At 38.8% G+C, this 25,959-nt stretch overlaps 2 protein-coding genes across 2 annotated transcripts in view; both read left to right on the top strand.

The window, feature by feature from the left end:
• LOC104957836 (collagen alpha-1(XXVII) chain A) overlaps positions 1-14,974 on the top strand; it is a 46,187-nt gene extending 31,213 nt beyond the window's left edge. Inside the window, exons 21-51 of the mRNA XM_010785512.1 lie at positions 101-145; positions 333-386; positions 2,394-2,447; positions 2,775-2,828; positions 3,906-3,959; positions 4,097-4,150; positions 4,583-4,690; positions 4,769-4,822; positions 4,922-5,029; positions 5,281-5,334; positions 5,443-5,496; positions 6,202-6,258; positions 6,349-6,402; positions 6,483-6,536; positions 6,636-6,689; positions 7,963-8,016; positions 8,291-8,398; positions 9,052-9,159; positions 9,281-9,388; positions 9,491-9,544; positions 9,950-10,012; positions 10,097-10,150; positions 10,235-10,270; positions 10,397-10,414; positions 10,529-10,564; positions 10,652-10,678; positions 10,812-10,862; positions 10,949-11,117; positions 11,198-11,307; positions 11,676-11,894; positions 12,667-14,974. Of these exons, the coding sequence (XP_010783814.1) occupies positions 101-145; positions 333-386; positions 2,394-2,447; positions 2,775-2,828; positions 3,906-3,959; positions 4,097-4,150; positions 4,583-4,690; positions 4,769-4,822; positions 4,922-5,029; positions 5,281-5,334; positions 5,443-5,496; positions 6,202-6,258; positions 6,349-6,402; positions 6,483-6,536; positions 6,636-6,689; positions 7,963-8,016; positions 8,291-8,398; positions 9,052-9,159; positions 9,281-9,388; positions 9,491-9,544; positions 9,950-10,012; positions 10,097-10,150; positions 10,235-10,270; positions 10,397-10,414; positions 10,529-10,564; positions 10,652-10,678; positions 10,812-10,862; positions 10,949-11,117; positions 11,198-11,307; positions 11,676-11,894; positions 12,667-12,813 (2,274 nt within the window). The 3' untranslated portion in view covers positions 12,814-14,974. The remainder of the gene's footprint in view (positions 1-100; positions 146-332; positions 387-2,393; positions 2,448-2,774; positions 2,829-3,905; positions 3,960-4,096; positions 4,151-4,582; positions 4,691-4,768; positions 4,823-4,921; positions 5,030-5,280; positions 5,335-5,442; positions 5,497-6,201; positions 6,259-6,348; positions 6,403-6,482; positions 6,537-6,635; positions 6,690-7,962; positions 8,017-8,290; positions 8,399-9,051; positions 9,160-9,280; positions 9,389-9,490; positions 9,545-9,949; positions 10,013-10,096; positions 10,151-10,234; positions 10,271-10,396; positions 10,415-10,528; positions 10,565-10,651; positions 10,679-10,811; positions 10,863-10,948; positions 11,118-11,197; positions 11,308-11,675; positions 11,895-12,666) is intronic.
• A 1,817-nt stretch (positions 14,975-16,791) lies between these two features.
• The window catches only part of LOC104957839 (myomegalin-like), a 22,876-nt gene continuing 13,708 nt past the window's right edge, over positions 16,792-25,959 (top strand). The window contains exons 1-9 of the mRNA XM_010785515.1: positions 16,792-16,967; positions 20,169-20,224; positions 21,107-21,168; positions 22,197-22,307; positions 23,076-23,152; positions 23,296-23,419; positions 23,513-23,685; positions 23,775-23,922; positions 24,584-24,637. Coding sequence (XP_010783817.1) covers positions 16,915-16,967; positions 20,169-20,224; positions 21,107-21,168; positions 22,197-22,307; positions 23,076-23,152; positions 23,296-23,419; positions 23,513-23,685; positions 23,775-23,922; positions 24,584-24,637 — 858 coding nt within the window. The 5' untranslated portion in view covers positions 16,792-16,914. The remainder of the gene's footprint in view (positions 16,968-20,168; positions 20,225-21,106; positions 21,169-22,196; positions 22,308-23,075; positions 23,153-23,295; positions 23,420-23,512; positions 23,686-23,774; positions 23,923-24,583; positions 24,638-25,959) is intronic.

Below are 25,959 nucleotides of genomic sequence, written 5' to 3'. Positions count from 1 at the left end.
GGGGAGGCCAACAGTCTGTACTTGAAATATAATATTATTACATAAATAGCTTGTTTTTATCCTGACTTATATTTTCTTCCTTTGAATTGTGTCCGTACAGGGGAAGATCGGAGAGCCGGGGGAATCCGGGTTTAAAGGTTTTCCTGTGAGTTCACTTGTCTTATTCATAGAAATGATATGATAATAGTGATGAATCAACTTTAAGTTTAAGAGATTCAGAAACACAGATGAACCCCAAAACGATTTGATCACAGTCAACAAGCTATGCATGCATGCAAAGTATTATGAATGTAAGATGATGTGTTTTTTAAACCTACTTTTACTGTCTGCAGGGTATCCAGGGACCCTCAGGACCTCCAGGGGACAAAGGAATATCAGGCGAGCCGGTACGACCTGACCATCTTCTTGCTCTCTTTCTCTTCTCCACATCTTAACTCACGACATACAGTATCTTGACATTAAGGCTGCATCTCATGATTGTTTTATTATCAATTAATCTGCCCATATTCAGCAAATCTGATTTAGAATTAGAATTTAAATCAGATATCATTCGTCTGTCCCACAGCGGGAAGTTTGACATTCTTACTGCAAATGGCAAAGTGCAGGTAAAAGCCAAAATAAAACATTGATAAAATAAAAATGACATAAGTATACATCCGAGGTCGACAATATAAGAGACAGCATTATAAAAGTATGTGCACGCAGAAATGCACTGAAGTAGCAGCCAGTTATACCAGTAGTAAACAGTCAAATGTTGAATTGCAGTCTATAAAATGTCAGAAAAGTATGAAAAAGTCCCCCCACCTTCTTTGTTTCTTTGACCAAAGTCAATATATTCAATTTAAAGTCACATAAAACAAAGAAGAGCAGGAAGAAATGTAAAGAGTTTTGAATTCACGACAAAGAGTCCTGAATAGGAAAAGATGAGTCACCAATAATAGAGAGGGGTATCCTCTTTTGCTTTCATTGGTACGATGTAATCAGGCTCATTTTCTTGTGTTTCAGCAAAAGCTTGTACTTTCACACTCTGGCAGCTTAAGGCAGGTCACCTCACACAGGTCACTCCACACAGCAAAAGGAAAGACAAATACAATGGGAAGGACTGGATATCAAGTCTGTTTGGATTGTTAGGACTGCACTTAGCAGTCATTCCTAACTGCATGATCGTTTTGAATACAAACTCTAAAGTTGCTCTGATATCCTAAGAGGAGAACATTTCAGAAAATTGCATAGATGTACAGGGGCGAATATAATCTCCAAACCTGAAATATAGCATGTATCCAATGTGTGGAAAATGGTATACATATTTGCTAAAGGGATCATTTTCACGTATGTGTATCTGTTTTGGCTGCACAGTTTATTATAGATTTATTATAGGAGCTGAGTTTCAACTTCCAAAAAAATAAAAAAATACCTCAAACCCTTTCCAAAATATATCATTATTGCAGTATAAAATAGTCCAAAAGGCAAAACTGTTTTTCGTTCATAGCTTGAATCAGCCTATGTTTTGTGTTCCCCTTAAGAAATATCTGATGATAAAAGGAAGGCAAGGAACTATCGTTAAATATAAATCTCACGTTAAGTACATTGTAAATGCACCTTTGTTTCCCCCCGATCATTCTCCATTGTCTCATATGTCGTGCTGCACATCTGCTTTCACTGATGAGACAATACATTATGGGCCCAGCTGGTAGGTGTCTTTGCAAATTGAAAGAAAGAGCACACAGGTGACTTCACTTATGCCATCACTAGTGTTTGGACTGCAAGTCAACCGGGGAGCAAACATCATTCATTTGCACTGACAGTAAGAAGCATTCATGGCAGAGCGTCAGTGTTTTCCAAGCATTAGAAGTCTCTCAGCAGGTCATCGCTCTCAGAGCCAAACTGTACAGATGCTTCACTGATGGACACAAATCAGCCAGATGTTTCACTATTGTTCGTACTAAAGAAGGTCTGATGTTAATTAGGGTGCAATACACACAGTTGGTTTTGTAGGAGTAGTAGGATATTCTAAAAGTAGCAATTATATTATTGTTATTACAACATATACTTTAGGTACCAAAAGTTATCAAGTAATTATCATACATTTGGCTTATTCCATAGTCATCTTTTTTGAAGAGGCCCTATTCTGCTTTTTAGGGTTCTCCCTCTCCTGTAGTGTTCTATAGGTTTGTGTGCATGTAAATGGTCTGCAAAGGCTAAAATCCCTGTGTTCCCTCCAGAGGGAGTTTCTCTCCCACACACTCCTCCCAAAAAAAAAAAAAAGTGCTTCTAAATGATTAGCGCTGAGGTATCAAGTAGCAGAAAATGGAAATACTCATGTAAAGTACATTGCTTTCCACCACTTGGATTACATCTGGTTATTATTCAAATATTTGTGTTATCATTTAAAGGGACCAGCAGGGCCACCAGGGACTGTTGGACTCTTGGGAGAAATGGGTCATAAGGTGAGAGACTTTGACAACACACACTCACACACATTCCTATTCCACATGAGGACACACACATAAGGTATTGTGTGACTAAATGATTAAACATGTGTATCTGTTGTTCACCCTACCCCAGTGCATCAACAACGCTCTCAGATTGAAGTAATCTGTCACATGTAACTAATTAAGCCACATTGCAAAGGTGTCCTGTTTCTGTTTGACTCTCATGACAATACATAATGGAACACAGCCTCTGATATATTGTTCTGAAGCCAAACACTCAGTATTTCTGAGTGTTTTCCACAAAATCATTTAACATTTCTTCCATCCTCTGTGTTTATCAAGGGTCCTCCAGGCAAGGTGGGGGAACCAGGACTGCCAGGAGAATCAGGCGAGAAGGTAAAGAATGACACGTTTACCTAGAAGATTAAAGAAAAACCTCACTATCAAATCAAATTCATATCTCCATTTTACCTGTAGTGCTTTATAGGTCTGCCTTCTCTTCAATATACTGGAACTCAATGGCACTTGACTGGTGATGCATAAAGTGTCAAAAAATACACATGAAAAACTCAAAAGCAATGTGTCTTTCCAGAAATCAATGACCCAGTAACTCAAAATAATCCTCAGAGCTTGGTGTGAGCAGTTTATGTTGGACCTATTTTCTTCAAACAAGTGTATGGATAGATGCGCACGTCCTCCTACACGATGACAGTTGTATTGAGATATAGAAAAATAGATCCTTCAGGAAACAACACGTCACCGTAAGGTTTGTGGATTATCTTTAATGAAAGTTGCTGTAATGCGACAAAGTTAGACAAGAGGCTATTATTCATCTGTAATCCCCAACAGATGTTTCAGAGTTACCCTAAAAAAGAACATCTAGAAAGAGACATTTCTGTTGAAGTACTCAGATTAACACTTTGAGTGCCACAAGCAAGACACGCCAAATCCATTTATGGGGGGGGCGTGTGGTGCAGTGGGTCGTGCGTTGGTGTTCGGATCAGGGGGTCACAGGTTCAAACCCCACTGCAGTCAGCATGTCGTTGTGTCCCTGAGACACTTCACCCCAAATTGCTCCTGTGGGGATTGCCCACAGTATTGAGTATGTAAGTTGCTTTGGATAAAAGCTTCTAACAAGTAACATGTCATGTAATGTAATGTACCTGGAGAGAAGGCAGAATCTCAACATCGGCTATCTTCAGGTTTCACACCAAGAATGTCATCTCTAGATTGATAGAAAAGCACTACAGGTAAAGGAAAGTAGTATTTTAGAGTTTAGGTGAAATGTCCCTTTTATATCAACTGTTGCATGCATAGTTTAATCAAGGTAATGTCAAAAACGACATGGATTTATTTCAAACAAATACAAGAAAGACTGTGTGAATATTATCTGTTCAATGACGCTTGTGTGTGTGTGTGTGTGTGTGTGTGTGTGTGTGCGTGTGCGTGTGTGTGTGTGTGTGTTTGTATCAGGGGCCTCTTGGACTTGCTGGGAACATCGGAGAGCAGGGACTGATCGGACCAAGGGTACGTTTATCAGCATCAAGCTACCAAAAAATGTTTCCGAGACCTTCATTCATATTAACCTGTGTGTGTGTGTGTGTGTGTGTGTGTGTGTGTGTGTGTGTGTGTGTGTGTGTGTGTGTGTGTGTGTGTGATAACAGGGGGAGCCAGGCTTGGAGGGAGAAGCTGGTCAAGCCGGCCCCGATGGAACCAAGGTGACGTGTTGACAACTCTTTTTAAATGAAACATCTGAATGTAAACAAGAATAGAGTAAAATTGTATACAGATATAATATATAATATATATTTACATTTGAAGTGACAATAATGAAAATGATATCTTCATGTATTGTATTATATAAAGAATATTTGGATACATTGAACTCAAGAAAACACAGCCATATAATGCAACGGTAACCTTAACCGTATTGAAGTCATGTTTTTGTGAATATTTCTTATTTTCATTCAAATATGTTACATAATTAAATGTTTGCATCCCTAAAATCCATTAAATCTACCTTAACTATATTAAGGATTTTCTCATTATGTGAATGGTCGTATTTGATGTGTAGAATACGTCTCTTTAAACTGCCTTTGTGTCTGAAATGTGCTGCATGAATAAACGTACTTTACTTAATCTATGATCAGGGTGAAAAGGGCGACATGGGTCAGGAGGGCGACAATGGAGAAAAAGGAGAAATTGGGCTAAAAGGAAAAGAGGGCCCGTCTGGAAATCCTGGACTCAACGGCGTCCGAGTGAGTCTTTCTTGTCAAAGACAAACTCGCATTTTTCTTTTTTGAAGGAGTTTTACTAAATGTATTTTCCTTTCAAAGGGTCCAGAAGGGAAGTCTGGCAAATTTGGGGAAAAAGGCAAACAAGGGTCCAAGGTATTACCATGAAATCATGTCTAATAACAGTTGAACCCTTCAGAAATCAAAAGTTGTCACACTATGTTGTTGTGTACCTTATCCTTTGTGTGTGTTTAGGGTGCCAAAGGTCATCAAGGTCACCTCGGGGAGACGGGCACGGTGGGGAAAACCGGACCTCCAGGTTTTGTCGGGCAGAAGGGGTCCAGAGGAACCATCGGACACGTGGTAAAGTGGAACAGTAATGATACACATTCATTCATTCATTTAACCTTGTTATATACTACAGAGATCAATGAAGGAGGACCCTCATTGACATTGATTACAATAGTTTCATTTTCCCACATGTTGTTGGTATAAGCGAATTGATTTAAAAGAGTTGCTGTTTATTGTTTCAGGTTGTAATGTGTAAGATATTTGTCATTCATTTCCGGTCTTTACTACACAAAATGTGACAAGCGACTAAACTTTTGTTCTAGGGAGCCCCTGGTCGAATGGGTATCCAGGGGGAACCTGGGCTCGCAGGGTATGAGGTAAGATGACTACAAGTGGACATTTCACTTTCAATCTGTCTGTTATTGGTTATTTGCATTTGGTTTTATAATGTAACATGACATCATTTGTTGTGTTTGTCTTTGCAGGGTCATCAGGGAAAACAGGGCCCCATAGGGCCTCCAGGACCAAAAGGTGAAAAGGTACACCTCGTTCTTTTTATGTGTAACACAAATCTATTATTCTTGCTCCTTATCTTCATTTATGTATGTAATGGTGCAAAGGACAGCAAACCAAAGCTCGGAAGTGACAGACCATAGTGCAATGCATAGGGAAAGACTCAACATGATGCTAAATGAGACGGAACAAAACCAAGCTAAATAAACCAGTCTGGCTCTTTTTTAGGGTGCATGTGTGTATCACTGTGTTTTTAATTGTAACACATAAGTAAGAGACAGAAGAGAGGGGAAATATTTGGCACAAGGATACATTTATATATAACATCTTATATATAGGACTTCCTTTGTATCTTCTACAACATCGTCTGTTCCCAGTACACCCATGCACCCGTTGGATTGGTTACACATCACTTAAGACTGGATTCATAACACCGAATGGGCTACACAAACCAACATCTTCAAATGCTCCTCTCTTTGTGTGCAGCCTTGTTTTGAAACCTCAGTACCTTAATGGAATACAACACATTTTTAGAATTGTGTTTTTAATATGTTATTCTAAACTAAGGCTGATAATCTTTAATAGCATTGGAATCATAATCGCCCACGTGATCGCATTCAAAAGAGAGCCACTAAGTAAGCCTCCGATATATACAGCGTTTAGTTTCAAAGCTAAATACATTAGTGTGCCTGATATCAGTGATCTCACATTGTTCTGGTGTTCCTCTGCAGGGCGAGCAGGGGGACGATGGGAAGGTGGAGGGTCCTCAGGGTCCTCAAGGTGACATAGTAAGTCCCGCCTGAATTTTCTCCCTCCTTCTACTGATTGTAGGAATGAAAGCATTTGCTGTTAGCTCATGTATTTCATGTCTTTCTCAGGGTCCTCCAGGTGACAGAGGAGAGAGAGGGGAATCAGGAGACCCCGGATACAAAGTGAGTTGAATAAGTGATTTGAATCATGTTTTTAAACATATCTTTGTTCATTAGGTTAATATTGTGTCTGTGTTTCTCAGGGTCTGGTTGGTGTGGACGGGGGAAGAGGCCGGCCTGGAGCTCCTGGACTACCTGTGAGTGTTCCATACACAGCTCTGCCATTTAGTCTGCATAAACAACTGGCTCACACTGGGCCTCTTTATTTCTTGCATTAACTTAACCGGCAATTTCAGGGGCATCCTGGACCTCGAGGGCAACAAGGACCCAAAGGGACCAAAGGAGATCAAGTAAGGATGAAACAAACACCTTGTGTGTGTTTGCTAGTGGTGTGTGCATTTTTGAAGGGTTATAAATGATATGCAGTCCTCCAATCCAATCTAATCCAACTTTATTTATAAAGCACTTTAAAACCTCCAGACCAAAGTGCTGTACAGAGAGATGCATAACATATAAAATCACAGAGCTCAGCTCACAAAACAAAAAATAAATACATTTAAAATAAAAGATACAAACACAAAACAAACCAGAATAAACGTGACAATTACAAAATAAAAAACATAAAAACAGCCATATGATAAAAACAATAGACCACTGAAAGCAAATAAAAGCAACAATCGACTTGTTTCCGAATGCTAAGGAGAAGAGGTGGGTTTTAAGACGGGATTTAGAAACAGACAGTGTGGGAGCCTGTCTGATTAGCAAGGGCAGGTCGTTCCACAGTTTAGGGGCGGCAGTAGAGAAAGCACGGTCCCTCTGCGCATAGATTAGATGTTGGCCCCCTCAGGAGCAACTGACCTGAGAGTGCGAGTGGGCGTGTAGCTGTGTAACAGCTCAGAGAGGTAGGGTGGGACCAGGCCATCGAGGGCTTTAAAAGTAAATAAAAGAGTTTTAAACTGAATCCTCGAATGAACGGGAAGCCAGTGGATTGAAGATAAAAATCAAAATGATAAAAGTCCTAATTATAGTTGTATTGCATTAGCTTCAGTCCTTGAGAGCTTTAGATCCTATGTTTTATATATAGTATCAAAGCTGAATGCCGGACTAACTCATTGGGTAAAAACTCTTAGTTTTGAATTACATTTTCTATTCATTAATTTTTTCATTCACATTTTTATAAATGCATGTTTTACTTTGTATTATAGGAAAAATATGTTTAGTAATTATTATTTATTTGTAAACCCTTTGTTTGATGCTTGATTAAAGAAGAAAAGGGGGGAAAGGGATACAAAAGGAACTCAGTTAAAATAACATTATTTGACCGTTTTGATTAAAGTTCAACAGCAAGATAAGAGTTGCAAACACATCATTGGGTCTCTGGCAAAGTGTGAAGGTTAGCTAATGTTGCCCAGATCCAACAGAAACATCCATAAAGAGGTCATTAATCAGCTGAGTGAATACTGTGATATAACAGTAGTACTATGCTTTCATTTGCTTCTTTTGGCTTGGTTCTCATCAACAGCATCTGCTTCAATGTAATTGTGGATCATTGTCAGTGACAAACAAGGACCTGCAGATGTGGGACACTAATACTATAATATCTCCCATTTTCTCTCCCTTAAGGGTCAAAAAGGCAAAAAGGGTAATTCAGGACAAAAAGGAACCAAAGGCCCCGAGGTGAGTCAACAACACCTGCCTCATTACATTACAAATGACAGATGGTTTATACTCATAGCTTTAAATGTCTGCATTTCGTGACTAGAGAACTTGGAAATGATGGCTAAACAAAAGTCATAAATAGATTAACGTGGAGAGGAGAGGAGAAAACAGATTGTGTTCATCTACTCTCGAGTAAACGAGACGGTCGAAAAGAAGAAGAAGAAGAAGAAGAAGCCAGTAACACGCTCGGTCTGTATTTCTGATTAATCCTCTCTTCTGGTCCTCTCTTCAGGGTTTGGGGGGTCCGTCTGGTCCCAGAGGAGTGGTGGGCCGAGAGGGCCTGGAGGGAGCGCCCGGGATGGACGGGGTCCCAGGGAAGGACGGCAGTAAAGGCATGCCGGTGAGACAATAATATTAGTCCTATTCACACCAAGGCAAAGCTTTGCTGAGTTTCGGTCTAAAAGATGTAAATATATAGAACATGCAATAAAAGGACAGACTAGAAGAGAATGGAGATGCTACAGTGTTTATTGATGCTGCATGCTTCAAATAAAGGTACAGATTTTATTATTTTATTTATTTATGCATTCTTATGAATCTACTTATCCAAAGCACTTTGCTGCATTTGATGCGTGAACAGTGCTGTACAAATATAGTCTGTTAATGGGTTTTTTCTTACCTATTCTTTATTTTATTTGTTTCTTTGCTGACATGCCTTAGAGGATTAAATGATGCTACAAAATGAATGTGTTGGACAGAATAAACAACAAAGTGATGAATTGCATTGTGTGCTATGTTTAGAGACTAACCTGAGAAGCACCAGATTTGTCCTGAGGGTGTTGCTATGAGGAAATGCATTAGACTTCACATGGTGTATTCTTAGACGTCTGAAAGTCATCAGCACATGTGATGACTCTCTATTAAACAATGAGATGTATTGTGTTATAAGTGAAACAAAGCAGAGCTCAGGGGCAAAGTGCTGGACAGAAATGCATACTGGTGTATTGTTCATCTTTGTGGTGAATCCTAATGCCAACATGCATCTACATGTAGGGAGAGCAAGGTGATGATGGGGAGGAAGGTGTTACTGGCAAATCTGGCTCTCGTGGTAAAACTGGTGTCCAGGGACTCCCAGGAGATCAGGGGACCTTCGGACCAAAGGTGAGAGGGATAATGAACTAGTAAACTCTGTAATGCATTGCATTCCACCACTCATTACATATCATGTGGTGCTTATTTATTTGGCCATGAGTGATTTTTACTTCATCATTCATCCATCCAGGGTGAGCGGGGTCTTCGTGGACAGAGCGGCCCTCTGGGGAAAAGAGGTTTCAGAGGAGGGATGGGACTGCCGGGGCTTCAGGGAGACCAGGGGCCAAAAGGACAACCTGTGAGTATCATAAGTTAGAAAAACAATGATTTACCTACACCGGTCATTTGAATAGACTTTTTGTAACTCTGTGTGTCTTATTTTGACTTTATTCTTATTCAGGGTGATATAGGAGACTCCGGTTTTCCAGGAATCCTGGGAGTTTTTGGACCAAGGGTATGTATGCATCACCAAACAGCAGCACAGTGTAAACACATTGACGTTAATATACAATTCTCATGTCATTCTACAGCCACATTATATTTCTGACACTCCAAACTCAACTCTGTTTTTAGATTAAATAGATTAGATTAGATATTACAATAAAATAAAATGATGAAAACAGAACATTCAAAAATGTAAGATATCATTTTACACAATTTATTCAAAACTACACACCATTTTGTGTGTATAATGTAATGTAAACGGACACAAACACAATCTATTCATCTGTCACTGAGGAGTCTGCTAGACACTACATTAGACATTGAATGATATCAAAGATTAGAGTGCAGCTTTGATCACATGTACAAAGTGGGTTATGATAAAAGTGTGTTTAAATATGATCTCTGCTGTTTCCAGGGGCCTCCAGGGGACTTTGGACCAAAGGGCACTCGGGGACCAAAGGGGCCACAGGGCTCAATAGTAAGGACACTAATGGTACAGATATAAATTAATAACTGCAATTCACTTCTTATTTCATATTTGTTTTCCTGTTTTCTCCCTCAGGGCAGATCAGGAGTCCTTGGCCCCATGGGAATCATTGGCCCTAATGGAAGCGCAGTAAGTATTACACAGATTCATTGTAAAATGTACCATTCCTCTCGTTTATTTTCCAAAAAACTGACTGTGTGCATGTGTTTACAGGGTCCTAGAGGAGAGAAGGGCAATCGTGGGGAGACTGTAAGTCTTAACTTCTCACAACATATTTTCTTTTCCATTTTTTATACTTTTTAAATGTGTAAAAAAACAAAGACAGATTTCAAGACAATAATCAATCTGAAAATATGCCTTTGCTCTTCTGAACAGGGATTCCAAGGCCCCAGGGTACGTTTGTATGCTGTGTCATTTCCTGTTGTTACAGATAATTAGCATTTTCTAAGGAAACTTGATTGAATACATAACATTAAATCCATAATGTGTGTTTTTCCTATTTTTTAGGGGTCTCCTGGACCTCGTGGACTCGCTGGACTTCCAGTAAGTTTTCCACCTTCCATGACATCATTTCCTTTTCAATATTCATGATACATTGTCTAAATAGCTTCTTTTTTTTTACCTCTGTAGGGTCGTCCGGGTATTCCTCAATCATTTGTAAGTCATGTTATTTTGTCTGATTTTATAACATCAAATAAAGCTTTAAGTAGTTAGAAATGATTTATTGTGTAAACCAGAAAGATAAAGAGACACTGGTGAGATAAGATATCATTTTGTTATTTTCCTGCAGAAGGATGACGGTGTTTTGGTCATGGATTCACACGCCCCTCTCAGGACCGAGGTTGGTGGATTTTGACGTCAACATGTCTACGTTTTGTGATATATTTTTGCAAATTGCAGTGACTAATCTTTTTGTCTGTCCTCCAGAATAAGCTGGCGATGGACCTGCCAATGCTGGACCAGGGCACAGAGATCTTTAAGACCCTCCACTACCTCAGTAACCTGATCCAGAGCCTGAAGAACCCCCTGGGCACCCGGGACAACCCTGCACGCATCTGCAGGGACCTGCACAGCTGTGAACACAAGTTAAACGATGGTGAGTGTTGTGTTGGAGACAAACATAGTGATTCATTGTATGTTTGGATAGACTAAGAAATGACCCACAATGTGTTTCAGGCACTTACTGGATGGACCCCAACCTGGGCTGCTCGTCAGACACAATAGAAGTCTCCTGCAACTTTACTGGAGGTGGACAGACCTGCCTAAAACCAATCACAGTTTCCAAGGTATTTAAGACACAAAAACAGATTAGATGGAATGAGCAAAGTCCACTAGATTATACAATTTAAAGTGAGATATTCCAGGGGGAAACATGTCTTTTTTATATTTCTCTACTCTTTCTTTAGGCTTCTGGAAAGATCATCCAAAATTGACATTAAGATGTACTTTAACATTAGATTATGGCTCATTTCATATTCTTTGTATGACTGTGTGTTTTCTGATACAATAAGATATTCATAAATCTCTCTGTGATAATTGTGAACCTGGCTTAAACCAAGATTAACGGTTCATGGTGATATCTATAGTTTCCATATTCACCTGTAGTGTGAAACACTTCCCCCACGTGTTAACTGTGCTGTGTGTGTCTGTGCAGCCGGCCATAAGCGTGTGTCGTGTCCAGATGAACTTCCTCCACCTGCTGAGCTCCGAGGCAGAGCAGCACATCATCGTGCACTGCCTCAACTTCTCCGTCTGGAGAGCAGCGGAGGATCAGCCGGCCCCCCAGGGCTCCGTCAGGTTCAAGGCCTGGACCGGGGAGGTGTTCGAGGCGGGGGGAGAGCTGGAGCCTGAAGTCTTAGAAGACTCCTGCTGGGTACGACTCACATGGTGCTAGCTGGCTTTGTGCCCTTAAGTTTAAAGACTTTCAAACTTGTTGCCATAAATATTACAGGACTCCTAAAAAAATTCAATATTCCATCACGATGGGTATGGTTTGCAGGATATAGTAGCAAGTACTTGACCATATTAGCCCCGTGCTCTGTTTAGGCTACTTTACAGTGTAAGATTACCTGCATGCCTGCAAGCTGGACTGAGTGGAAAAGGATATGCTTTTATTTTATTTTATTTTATAAAGCAAACTAGGTAAGCTTTCAATATCAAAATGTCATGCATGTCAAGTTTGTTTTATCATTTGTATATGTTGTCTCACATCACATTAAAATGTGAATGATAATCAGAGTACAAATCCCCCCATTTGAGTGAATTTTGTTTTTGGACATAATTATAAAAGTCCATTTAATTTCAATATATTTGAGCAATATTTATTTGTAATATATTTTCCAGTAGAGCAATGAGAATTACATTCTAAAATATATCAGCTGTCAGGTTAGTATTTTGGAAATCTGCAGCAAAGTCTAGTCGAGGTTGTATCTTCATCTGAAGGTTTTTGATTGGGGTTAGGGCAAATACTAACTTTAAACTTTAATCACCAACTTATTTCTTATAACAAAAATGCACAGCAGGATCACAAGTTACACAACGCGGTGTTTTGCAGAACGTGAGACCCCAACCTTGTGTTTTAGGAGCCCTCAGTGTACATTTCATGATTTGGACTTAAAAGATGGTCTTGTGTTTCTGGGTTTCAGATAAAAGATGGCCGCTGGCACCAAACCCATTTTGTGTTCCACTCCCTGGACCCCTCCCTGCTCCCTGTGGTGGACATCTACAACCTCCCCAAGACTACACCTGGCTCACATTACCACCTGGAAGTCAGTCCTGTTTGCTTCCTGTGAGGGCGGCCATGTTTGTCCTCTGATCATGGAGGGGGACGGATCATCCCCCCCCCGAGGTGACACTCTCATGCGGGCGGGGAGATTGAGTAGTCTCCTCCAACCCATGGCAAATCAACCCAAGCGAGTACAAGCCTCCCCTCCAATCAGATCGTGCTTCACTCTTCCAAACTCCCGTTGGACTGCAGACACAGAGGGAGGAAGCCGGGGGGAGACAGAAGAGATGGGGAGGACAGGGGAGTTCTTGCACTAAAAGCACCTAAAAGCTTCTCCGTTTGGCAAAAGCTTCTTCAAGCTCTTCAGGAAGGATCTCCGTATGTCCGCCCGCGTGGAGAAATAAAAACTCCACGCCTCATCTCTCGAGAACATTGCTAAGTGAAGGGAGACCAAGGCCAAGTTCATCTGCGGACATTATAATAACTTATTTTTGTAACTGTATGCATTTTTTTTGGAAATACCAGGAATTCTATTCAATTAAGAGAGAATAATTAAAGTAATTGGGATTAGTTTAATGTACATATATATAAGAATGCTTATTATTAACTTGTATACATGTATATCTTATGTAAAGAAATAATCTTCAAGTGCAATAGAAAATGAGAAGATGATTTGATATTTTAAACTTATATGGAAGGATTTTTTCAGGGGTGCCATTTTTGTTTTACTTGCCTTAGGTGCTCATCATGATCTTGCCCACGTGAATCAATCCAGAGGCATGAGCATGGAATCACATCTGTATTTACTGGTGCTCCAAAATGGGACACCATGGCTTTTATTGACATCCTTAATGTGGGAAAAATAAGTTTCAGCTCTCAGTAACATCGTCTGATGATACGCTAATGCACACAAACATGGAAAGTGAGTGCAAGTAATACTTATTTCTATCTTTCTCAGTCATACATTATTGAACCGGATGCCACTGATGATTAGGGAGAATTGTGGAGATAATAAAAAAACAATTAAAGAGCTCTAGTTCTAAATAGTGTTTTATTAATTTCTCTACAACCGTAGAGTATCCGTTCCTGACTTGCAATAGGAATTATAATATACTCTACGCCATATGGGACCAGGAGTCTCTTTTTCTCCCATACTTAAAATAAACAGACTTAAAGTGTTGAGTTTGAGCCACAGGAGAGAGGACAGAGGGTCAGTTAATCCAAATAGAAACCCTGTCTTCTATCTAATCCTCTCTCTAATGCATGGTGCTAAGTAAATGATCTAAGGTGCTAACCATAGTGCTGTAATAACACCACTTTGCTGAAATATTCTGATGTTCATAGTGCATGCTTGCTTAGATCAAATAAACAAAATACATATAATATATTGTGATAGTTGCCATAATGCACTATAATGCTAATATCCCAGCCCAAACAAAGTAGTTCCCTGATGTTGTTCAATGCTGCAGATACAAACATGCTTTTTCTGCTTGAACTTATTCTAGAAATAACTATACAAAATAAAAGATTACTCCTTTTGTATCCAGTATATAAATCACAGGGTTTGAATGATTGTTTGTAGGCATAACATTTTACTCTGTACAAAGCCCCCCCTCAGCTGTATGTAATATTTTTTAGAAACTCAACTAGCGGAAATAGTCTTAATTAAATAAAAGTTCCTTTGTTGTAGCTGGACACAAGTGTGTATAATTGTTCAAAGCGTGCTGTATACAGTGGACCCCCTCTTGCTAATTTAATGTTATTTAATGTGGTTAACGTTCTGTTGGTTAAAGCAATACTACTCTTTCTGACAACTTTATATATCAGTTTGCCCAACTGGTCTTGGAGTTTATAGATTTTTTATGTGTAAATTTGGGGCTCCAGAGAACAAATTTATTTCAATGTTAATTATCTTTTATTTTTTTATTTTTTTGTTATTTCCTTTATGTTGTTTTTCCCTCTATGATAATCAACCATGTACTGTATCAGGACTCTGTTATAATATAACTTGTGTTTGAAGAATTGTGCAAATATGTGAAAAGTGTTTCTTCTTTTTGTAAATCTGTTGTAGACATTAAAACGAGCTAAGAATACCTCACATGTTTACATAAAGATTTTCTGTCATTTAATGCCTGTTTGGGAATATCTACCAAAAACAGTTAGTCATCAAAACTCTGAACATTTCTGTTGCCATCATCTTTTATCTGTCTACTGTTTATTCATTGTCCAGTGTCCATTTGTTCAATAAATATTTCAATTTCAGTGTGGACTTTTACTTGTCAACTGCTAGATTGATTGGAATACCCATAAACATCATACATTACTTTATGAAAATTAAAATGCAAGAATCTACCTTGATGAATACAATACTAATGTGTTTCAAAAAGTAAAATTAGCAACGTCTATAACATAAAGCAAGGCTGCAACTAATGATTATGTAAATGCAGTGGAGTATAGTACATATACACGTAGTACAATATTTTACGCTGAGTTATAGGGAAATATAATTATGATTAAGTCGCGGAATTGGAAATAATAAAATAGTTAAACCTCGTTTTACTTCAGTATAATGCTAAATGTAAGTAAATATACTTGGTTACTGTCTGATGCACCAACTACTCTGCTGGAATTATGTCTTAAAAGAAAATTATAAAAATATACAATGTGACTGCGTGCAAAGGTTCATAGTATTAACAATACAAATGAAGACTTTCATCAAAATATCTTGCCTTTCACACAAATTGTGTGTGAGGGTGTGTTATTTTCGGTGGTATAAAGTATAAACTAAATTGATTTACTCAAGTACTGTACTTTAATTTAATTTTTTGTTGCTTTTTACTTCTACCACACTCACAGGTAGATGTTTTACTTTTACTCCACTACATTTATTTATTACCGATAGTTACTTTTCAGATCTGGATTAATGATGTGAAATATAATCAACACTTAAATCAGACATTAGTTACACTTGGAATACATTTACATTTGCATACTATCTTGAGTAGCATTTGGAATGCAGGACTATTGCTTGTTACACAGTATTCCAACACTCTGGTACTTCTACTTTTACTGATGTACAAAGTAACCTCTGGTTATCTTCTATGATAAAATCATGAACATTTAAGTGAAACTTAAACTCGCTCATTTGCGGAGATTTTCCCGCGAGAGTGCGGAAAACTTAAATGTATTTATTTATTTCAAATGTGAAATTTTACCAATATACTCACGGACCACTAGGGAGCGCTCACGGACCACCAGTGGTCCGTGGACCACACTTTGAGAAGCACTGCACACACACAAGCTTGTTCAATGAAATATCAAATATATAAATGCATTAAGCTCATCTAGGCCTACTTGTTTACCAGTTTATGCAATAATAACTAATTAAATAACTTAGCACATACATTTCTGCCATATGCCATCCTAAATACTTTTACTTTTGGTACTTTAAGTCTTTTTTATACTAATATTTGTGTACTTTTACTTAAATAACATTTCCACTGCAGGACTTCGGTAGTGTACATTTGTTTCTTCCACAACTGTATGAGTTGAGTTATTTTGAGATGCGTTTCCTTTGTACGACATTTATCATCTTATTATTATACCAACAAGATATAGATTCGTGGGCTCACTAAATAAAAGCACGTGACTTTTCTTGGAAGTGTGCTGTCAGAGAGACGTTAATATTACATGGCTGGATACCAAAGGAGCGTCTGTATTTTGAGCTTCTACGTCCCTCCCCAAAGTTTGTTTTGGCCAATCGCGTTTACCTGGTCTCCACCTTGTTATGTGTCGCCATTTCTTGCTCGTAAATTCTTTATTATGAAGTTTTAAACAATAAAATTGCATTCAATATTTGTTGTAAACAAATAATGAGATGGAAGTAACATAATTAAGCCGTCTAACCTGTGTTTTTGTACGGTACATCGTGATATTCATATTTTTTAGAGCATCTTCTGTAGCGTTTCGTATGTGAATTCAAATATTTCCAACAGAGCCTGAAGGCATCGCCAGTCCCTAACGTCCACAATGGTGACGTCTACCATATCATGATGGCGGTAGCCTGGACTATTTTGAATTCCGTCCCGCTTTTTGAACAATTCAATTGCTGTAGTATGTAAAATGTGCTATTATTCTGGGGATAACACACGATAAGTGAAGCTCTATCATGGACTCCGTCGTGGGGGCCGATTTGACGCTCCCCGTTGACATTAACGGAAGGTAAAACACACCAACGATAGCTAGCGAGCTAACATTAGCATGTTTGCGTACGTTATAGCTAACCCAATAATCCACGATTCCACATTAGTTACCGCTAAACAGGGCTCGACTAATATCTGGAACAACACCTATTCATTCAAGTTGTATCAGATGATACAACGTAAACATATAAAACCAGTAGTTAGCCACATAATATTATAGCTTATTGTATAGTTGCTGTACAGTTATATATCGTAAAATCTATTACTTCTGGTGTAGTTTGTAGTTAATCTGACTCACACACATGATATTTATCTGTATACACTTCCACATGATCTAACTCTAAGATAATGTTGACATGGCTATTTGAAGTTAGCTAGCTAACAATTTAAATTGGACAATCGTCCTGGAAGCAATTATTTTTAGTAACATATTTGACTGACTAACGTTACATACAGTAACGAATTGTCAACGAAATGCAGTTTGTATCCAGTCAAACAATGTTGTAGTAATGTTCAAAAATGTATAAATATGAATACATATATTTTGATAAGGCATATACATATACGGTGCAGGTTTTAGGTATAAGTTAAATACCGTTGTTATGAACATCAAACACAAATGTAATAATTATATATATATATACATACATTTGCCATAAATTTAAGGGATAATGTTCCTACTAATAGACACATTGCTTTAAAGTTAACAACACAATAGCGTTTATAAAAATGAGCAAAAGATCTACATACAAAGAAAATAATGTTGGTTTCGTACTGCCAGTCTGGCTCAAACAATATCTGGAGTCCCAAACCATAATGAAACATCAACAGTGCAATAAAAGCTTGGTGCAGAGAGCCTGTCATGTGTACACTAGAAGTAGTTATTTCCGTTATAAGTCATTTGCAGCTCATTGCATGTAGCTGTGATATCAATGTGATTGGTGTGTCGGCTTGATGACCTGTCAGTCAGAAGTGAAAGAAAGCGGAAATTATCTGTCACACTTTCAGAGGGGTTAAGACTGAAGCAGCTCTCTTTGCACTCTCTGCAAAATGTGGATTAACATGTAATACTTGTTTTTTTCCCGCGTGCTCTCCTTGACATGAGAGAAGTGATTGTGGTAGGTGAACTGTGCATTATTTGCTCTGCTCTTTATATGTGCTTTGTTGACTTGTTCAGGAATATAGCTAGTCTACAACTCTTCCTGCTGCACTGCAAATCTAGTTATAGCTTCTATGTTTTTAGAATTGTGTCCTCGGTTTTGTAAATGACCTAGCCCAGCTGTGTCCAGTGTAAAAGCAGTCATCCAGGTGGTAAGCGTGCCTCAGTAATCCAAGATGTTAGCTGATATGTGTGGTGTGAATTACTTATTCGGTAATTCTGAAACCTGATTCACTGTATCCTTTTAGTTTGGAAATAAACATGTCTTTCCGTGATGTCAGTCGGCTTAGTTAGTGTTGATTTGCATTAACTTCTGTCAATGACAGGATTGTAGGTCTAAATGCTTCCATTTTTGTCTTTAGCAGTTGAACAAAGTGAGAAGAAAAAATGAGGAAGTCAGTGTTTACGACTCTTACATTGTTTCCACTGTGTGCTTGAGGGGTAACAAATGAAGCGTTACTAACAATTACACATATGTCTTTAAATGTAATATATTATGTTATGAGAGAGTGACATGTGTGTCAGTTTCTATGGATGTTGTTTCACATCTTTGTTTGGTTCTTTAACTCTTATCGTGGCTCCTGTTGTAGAGAGCTTCCTCCCCATTAACACAGGAAGGGGTTGCTTAGCCTCCCTGATGCAATTTGACTGACTTTAAGTTAAGTATTTAGGATTGTTTTGCTGCTGCTTATAATCGTCATGTTTCATCCTTGTATCACATAGAATCTTGGATCATTTTGACATGAGTTTAATTTGACATTTTGTTGTTTATCAGTATTAAAATGCCTAATTTCAACAGTGATTCAATGTTTTAAAAGTCTCATTTAAATCGGGACTGTATGTCTTTTTATCCACTGTAATTGACTGAATGATGGTGTTTCATGTTGGCTAACATTGTAGTGTTTGCTGGGTGGCAAATCAAATCAGAGATGGGGAAGAGCAGCAGTGTCATTATGGTTTCTGGTGCAGTTTCACAGTGGAAGCTTAATTATAGCTGAGGTATTCATGGTTACAGAAAATGTAGAAATATAATAGAATTGGAAAGAATGTCTAACAATTCACAAAAAAGCAATGCATTCGTTAACACTCAAGTTGCGATACAGGGACTGATTTACAAAAATGTAATCCATCCTCCAATATATTTTTTTAAATCGTATTTTATTGCAATGACTCAAAGCTAGAGCAAAATCTGCTCCCTTATATAAATAACATGACATTTAGGAATATGTAGACGTGAAATATAAAATAAATCATGCTGTCAGCGTTGATCTTTGCTGAGTAATATGGCAGAGAAGCAGCAGAGCGAATGTGCCTCCGCTGCCGGGGGAGGTATGGGAAGGAGTTACGCAATGCTGAACATTATATATTATTAGACACAAGGTCCAAGGTTGATGGACATGAGCCTGCTCCCAAATAGCATCTGTTTTGTTCATTTAGGTCATTTTACTCTTAAAAACAGATTTTATAAGCAGCATATTTACATTAGTCAGTAAGACAGTAAGACCCCGGTTCCCTTTGTGTCAGTGTGATCCAGATGTGTGTTGCTGATGTTTGGTGTGATTGTCTGCGTGTGACGCCACTGTCCCATCTGTGTGATGCTCAAAACCACAGTAGGCTGCTTGTCTACCAAAGAAAGCCTCTCCGTCCCCCGGTTCCTCTCATTCTCTCTCCTCCTGTCGCTCTGGCTGTCTGTCTGTACATGAGAGCTGGGCTGCCATTTGCACATGGTCTTATACACCCACACACACACACAGACACACACACTGCCACAGTGGATGTAAATGAAGCAGAGTCATTCTTGAGTTATTTACAGATTGTTCTTGAGGCTCAATGGAACTGGCCAGCGTGAGTAATGCATAAACATGGCTCTTTATATGTTGTTCAAAAACCATAATATTCAGAGTAAGTCTGTACAATGTGCGAGGTTAGAACACATAGCTTGCTTTGGTTAGGTTGATTAAAAAAAATAGAAAAGTCAATTGTCATGACATTGTAACAGTGATACCTTTTCATGATATTTGTAGTAAGGTTGCATCGCTAACAGAATGATTCTTTCCTTAGCTGCAGACTGCCAGACTCCATAGATGCTGGAGAATTTTCCATGGACAGCATGACAGGTAAATAAATACTTTTTTTTGGTTCTATTTCTGCTTTTTCCCTTGTTCAGCTGTGTCTCCCCTTGTGTATTAATTAATATGGCTGCTGAATCGTTGCTGTGACCTCCCACTGTTATGTCCCCACTGCTGCAAAAAGGGATTAGCTGTATGATGTTAATGAGCTAATCCTCTTTCTAATTAAACCCTACAGTGTGCCAACAATGTATACAGGGTTAGAAAAATACAAACAAGCAGGAAAACAAATGATTTGTACATATAGGTCAGCATCTGTGGCTTTTTTAAACATTGGTCGTGCGGAAAAATACAACTAGGCAGAACACTGACATTTGTCATATTTGTGTGGGAAAGGCTGCAATTTATTATTATTATTGTATTATAAAAACTAATCTGAAGATCTCAAGTTATATTTTTCAGTCTATGAATTGGGAGAAAAAAATGCTTTACTGAGCCAATGCAGACATCAACAATTGCTTGTGTTGTTCAACTCGCAGTCAAAAAAGATACTAGATACACAATTCTATAAATAAAAGAGAACAATGCTACTCTGAGGCCAGGAGAAGAGGCCAAAAACCTTATATTCAATATCTCTCCCTGTTCTTCTCTAAGTTTGAGCCTCAAGAAACTGTATCAGGAGTCAGTGTTGTAAAATGTGTTTTTGACTCGTGTTACATGATCAGCTGTGAGCTGCTTCCAACTGGTTTAAACATGGCAGCTCTCCAGAGATGTTCTCACCTCTGATGCCTCTTCAGTAAAAAACCCTTCTCCTTTCTCTTTATCGCTCTAAAACAAATACATTCCTATAAGCCGGGAGGATTCTCTATGAAATGGAGACCATGGTGCTGTTGTGACACAAGTTAAAGTTGATCACTTTTTTCTTTACAGCTCCATCCTTCCCTGACAAGATGTCCCCAATCAAAGCTCTCACCATGAAGGATTATGAGAATGTGAGTGATGCTTATTAAGTGGCATAAAGTTTCTTAAATTGGAGTTGCTATGTAGTTATACAATGTTTAACAAAAGCCTTTTTTATATAACATTACCATGTGATTTGTATTTGTTTATTAATGCGTTTAAATTGCGTATACGTTAAATCTGTGTCCGTATGAGTTAATGTAGTCAAGCCTAACCCCACCACAACAAGTGTGTGTGTGTGTGTGTGTGTGTGTGTGTGTGTGTGTGTGTGTGTGTGTGTGTGTGTGTGTGTGTGTGTGTGTGTGTGTGTGTGTGTGTGAGAGTTGTGTTGTGTTGTGGAGAGTAGGATGAGTTAAAGTCTATATTTCGGCATTTGAGAGGAATGTATGCTGAGATGTTTTGGCTCGTGCTGCCGCGCTGGCTTCATGATTAGAGGTTTTAAAGAGGGGTCCAGACTCCTGCCTCCTCCCTCTGACAGTCTACCCAACCCCCATCACCAGATGTATGCTGTTCCCAGCCTACAGCATAATGATACAGACCACAGTCCACTTCACACACATTCACACTCAAACACACATACAAGAATGAAGGCATCCCTTCATTTGAACATGAACCATGCACATGACCCTTTTCTGCCATGTAAACATGTTGTCAGGCTTTTCAAACAAAGACATTTATTTTGACCAACATGATATGATTTCTCTTTGCACAATAGCTACATTGGCAATGCAAATCAAAGTCCCAGGCTTCCCCAACAATGCAACATACAATATACTTAACTTCAAAAATACATAAAATAGTGCAATAGACATGATGGTGCAAGTAAGAAAGAGCTAAATATCAGAATCAGAAATCCTTTTTTAGTCCCACAGCGGGGACAATAGATTAGATGGAATTAGATGGACAGAATGTATAATTATTAAATACTATCATCATGTAAATGAAAGGTATAGATGTATTTGTTTGTTATATTAGGATGGGAAAAAGGGAAACATACATTTTTATCTGTTGATCAATAATTTCCTGTTCATTAAACTTTTTTTTTGTCAATCATCTGCAGCAAATCACAGCTCTGAAGAAAGAGAACTTTAACCTGAAGCTGCGCATTTACTTCATGGAGGAGCGCATGCAGCAGAAATGTGACGACTCCACTGAGGACATTTTCAAAACGGTATTTATTTCACTTTGTACCTGTAAAAGTCTCTGTCCTGGATTTGTATTGCCACTCTGTGTCACAATGTTTCATGTGAATCTGTGTTTCCCTCAGGGACTAATTGAGATCACATCTTCCAAAACAACAACTGGATTTGTTTAAACCAAAATCACCATTTCTAACCTTAGAACAGCTGTCTTGCCTTTGTATTGTTTGTTTGAGTGAGATGTAAGCCTGTTGAAATCTGCTTCTTGTTTTATTTGTCTTCTTCTATTTCTCATTTTGAGAGGTGAGGATTCCTATAAGAATGTTTTCTTCAAGTACCCACCCTAAGATAAAATGAGAGATTCATTTATATGCTGTTAGAAGTAACCTCTTAAATGATTTCCCCATTGTGAACCAGATGTGCAAATTAGAAAACCCTCTTTAATGGTCTCACATGCAGAGCACAGAGCACACAGCACACACAGTGAAATGTGTTCTCAGCTTTTAACCCATCCTAGTACCAGAAGTCTAGTACTAGGAGCAGTGGGCAGCGATTGTACAGCGCCCGGGGAGCAATGGGAGTGAGGGGGGAAGGGGGGTGTCCGGTGCCTTGCTCAAGGGCACCACGGCAGGGCAGGAGGTGAACTGGGATCTCTCCAAGTAGCAGTCCACACTCCATATTTAGGTCTGGTCGGGGATTTGAACCGGCGACCCTACAGCTCCCAGTCCAAGCCCCTACTGACTGAGCCACTGCCGGATGTGTGTTGTGCTGTAATTGACCAAATGTTGTGTGTTTTATAGAACATTGAGCTTAAGGTGGAGCTGGAGTCTATGAAGAGAGACCTGGCAGAGAAACATGAACTCCTCGTGTCTGCATCGTGAGTATCCTTCAGTTTCAGCTAGACATGTTTGAGTCATTCAGTTCAAAAAAAGAAATGAGTTGGCTGGAAGACGTCATCAAGCCAAGTAATACAATTGTTTATATGAGCGATAACTAATCTGCCCCATCCATGTTTATCAGGAAAGCGTTGGAGAGTCTTGCTGGTCGAGAATCCGGAGAACCCCAGCGTGTGAAAGAGCACGCTCGGAAAGAGATGGATGCACTTAGAGATGCATTCAACAAAAGGATAGCTGACTTGGAGCAGGTTGGTCTTAACTAGTTACTGAGAGCAGCACATTTCTCTTTTAACCCCAAGGTAGTTGAGGGGGCTGTTGTCTCACTTTTTCCTTCATTTCAGTGTCTGAAAACGGCTGAGGAAGAGGTTGACAAGATGGCAGCCATCGCTGAGCAGGAGAAGCTGAAGAATATTAACATGGAAAAGCAGCTCCAAGCCCTGGGTCCCCTCAGCACCTTCCCCCCCGGGACTAGCCAAGCACAAGACCTGCAGCAGGCTCTGCAGGAAAAAGACAGGTAGGAACACAATAGAAAAGCAAACACATGAATATGTTTTCATTGTTGTAATGTTTTATCTGTCTAAATGTTTTTCCTTCTCATTTCAGTGTCATTGAGCAGCTCAAGATGACTTTAAAGAACCAGGAAGCTGCGATCCATCAGAAGAAAAGTACAGACCAAGAGACAGATCAACCATCAGCTGACAGTTTCAAACATCTTTCTGATCTCATAGCCGAGAAAGATCAGGAACTTGAGGTATGCCTTTTATATGTTGTTAAAGATATGCCCTTTTGGAGCTTTCATTCTCACAACCATTTGCTGGGTTTGGTATTATCTGAGAGTTACACAACGTTTTAAGTCATTTGTAGCGCTTACCAAATATTAACAAGCTTCATTTATAACGTTGACATTCAAATTTTAAATCAACATTTTAATGATGGATAGCTTTTTTCCCCTTCTCCATTTGATTAGACAAAAATATATTACCTACTACTATAGTATTAAATAACCCTAAATCATTTCAAAACAAATGCTATTATTAACAATCAAGACAACATCATTGTTTTATTTATTTATGTTGATGAAATTGAAGGGTTATATTCCCTAAAGAAAAATGATTTAAAAAGAAAAAACACTGACTTTTTTCATTCGTGGATATTTAACCTTTTTATTAAGGTGATGATTATAAAACATGATGAAAGACATTTAAGGGATCGTTTCAAAACATAAATAGATTCTTTCATTTCAAAAGAAAAATGACATTCTTTACAGCTGTAGTTGTTTATTGCCATGATTTAAGAGTATTTCCAGGATATTCAGAGAAAATGGATCTATTCCCAGCCACTCAATGACTTGTACTTAGTTTCAGGCCTACTTGCAATAGGCATTAGAGTGACCTTTGACTGTCTGTTCCCAGGCACTGAGGGACATGCTACACAGGGACAAGGACAAAACAACTCCGGACTCTCAGGTGGGTGTTGTGGGGATTTCCATTCTATTTCCAGCAGTTGTTTGCCTCCAACCAAAAGCTAACTCATGCAACTGTTCACTGATGTCAAAGCATTCCCAGTCAAATGCTCTCAGAGCAACAGCTGGACACAGGCTCTGTTTATTATGTCCAGGCACTGCCAGCTTCAGAGGGTTGTCCCATGTTGTTCTGGTGAACCACAGGAAGTGTACTTTGGCCTTTTGTATGACTTTCTTTCCCTGTGTGCCCCCTGGTGCTGTTTTTCATTTTGTACCCTGCTTCACAGAAGTGCTATTGAGAATGTTGGGCCTTTTAATAGGAAATCTAATGTTGGTCACAATAGGAAGCTGATATAATACAAACGATTTGCCTTGGAGCAGTAAAGACTGGTGCTATTTGATCTCTTGCTTCCTTTAAATGAAAGTAAACCTGTTTTGGAGGAAGTACTTCTGTTATATGTATTCTCTATAACAACTATATGGTGTTATTCTTGACATCAAATAGGATCCCTGTTATTTGGGCTCATATGACCTTTTTTAATGATTGATAGATGAATGTCAAATGTTTGAGATATCCTATAGTTTATATCTGATTATGGTGATGTTTTGTATTTACAAAGCAGAAGAGAAGGAAGGGAATTTGTCGGCCTTTTTGCTGGTGGCAATCTCCTAATTAATTATCTTCTCTTTTAAATGTGAAAATAGAAATCAGTATCTTTGTTGTCTTAATGTTTTGTGATTTTTTTTACCAAAAATTCAGAATTGAATTGCAAAAGACAGCTTTCAGGTTTTTCTGACACTTAATCTACAAAACAAAACTTGATCCTAAATGTATAAAGGTCAGTGTTTCCCCTAGGATGGAGTCATAGCAGCGGTGCTAAGGCACGTGGGCCTAGCATAATGTGAGCGCGGAGCGCGTGGAATTTTTTAGTGTGCACGTGCGAAGTGCGCCCCGCCAATTTGTTTCTATGTGTCTGCCAGCACAAGAAAGGCTCTTGAGGCCTAGTACCAGGGCCGGTTCTAGACAATTTGCTGCCCTAGGTGAGATTTTAGGCGATATTTTATGTGTAAAGAATAAATGAAACATTTCTACANACTGTCCTATAGTATACATTGGAATGATTTCAAACCTGTTTTCATTTATCCTAATTATAAAGGAGTGCCTTGGAAATATGTGTTTACATAATTTGTGGTCAAAACGTTTGAGACCCACTGAGATAACTTAGACTAAAATTAACTATCTAAATACTCAGAGAGTCCTTAAGCTCACTGAGGCTCTCAGTCTGACAGGAGAGCTCTCCTCCACCCTGGTTGTAGAAACATCTA

This window comes from Notothenia coriiceps, unplaced genomic scaffold, assembly GCF_000735185.1.
Source record: "Notothenia coriiceps isolate Sejong01 unplaced genomic scaffold, NC01 NC01_scaffold00027811, whole genome shotgun sequence".
Taxonomy (NCBI): Eukaryota; Metazoa; Chordata; class Actinopteri; order Perciformes; family Nototheniidae; genus Notothenia; species Notothenia coriiceps.
The sequence above is the reverse complement of the archived record's forward strand: the minus strand, read 5'-3'. Positions and strand labels throughout refer to the sequence as shown.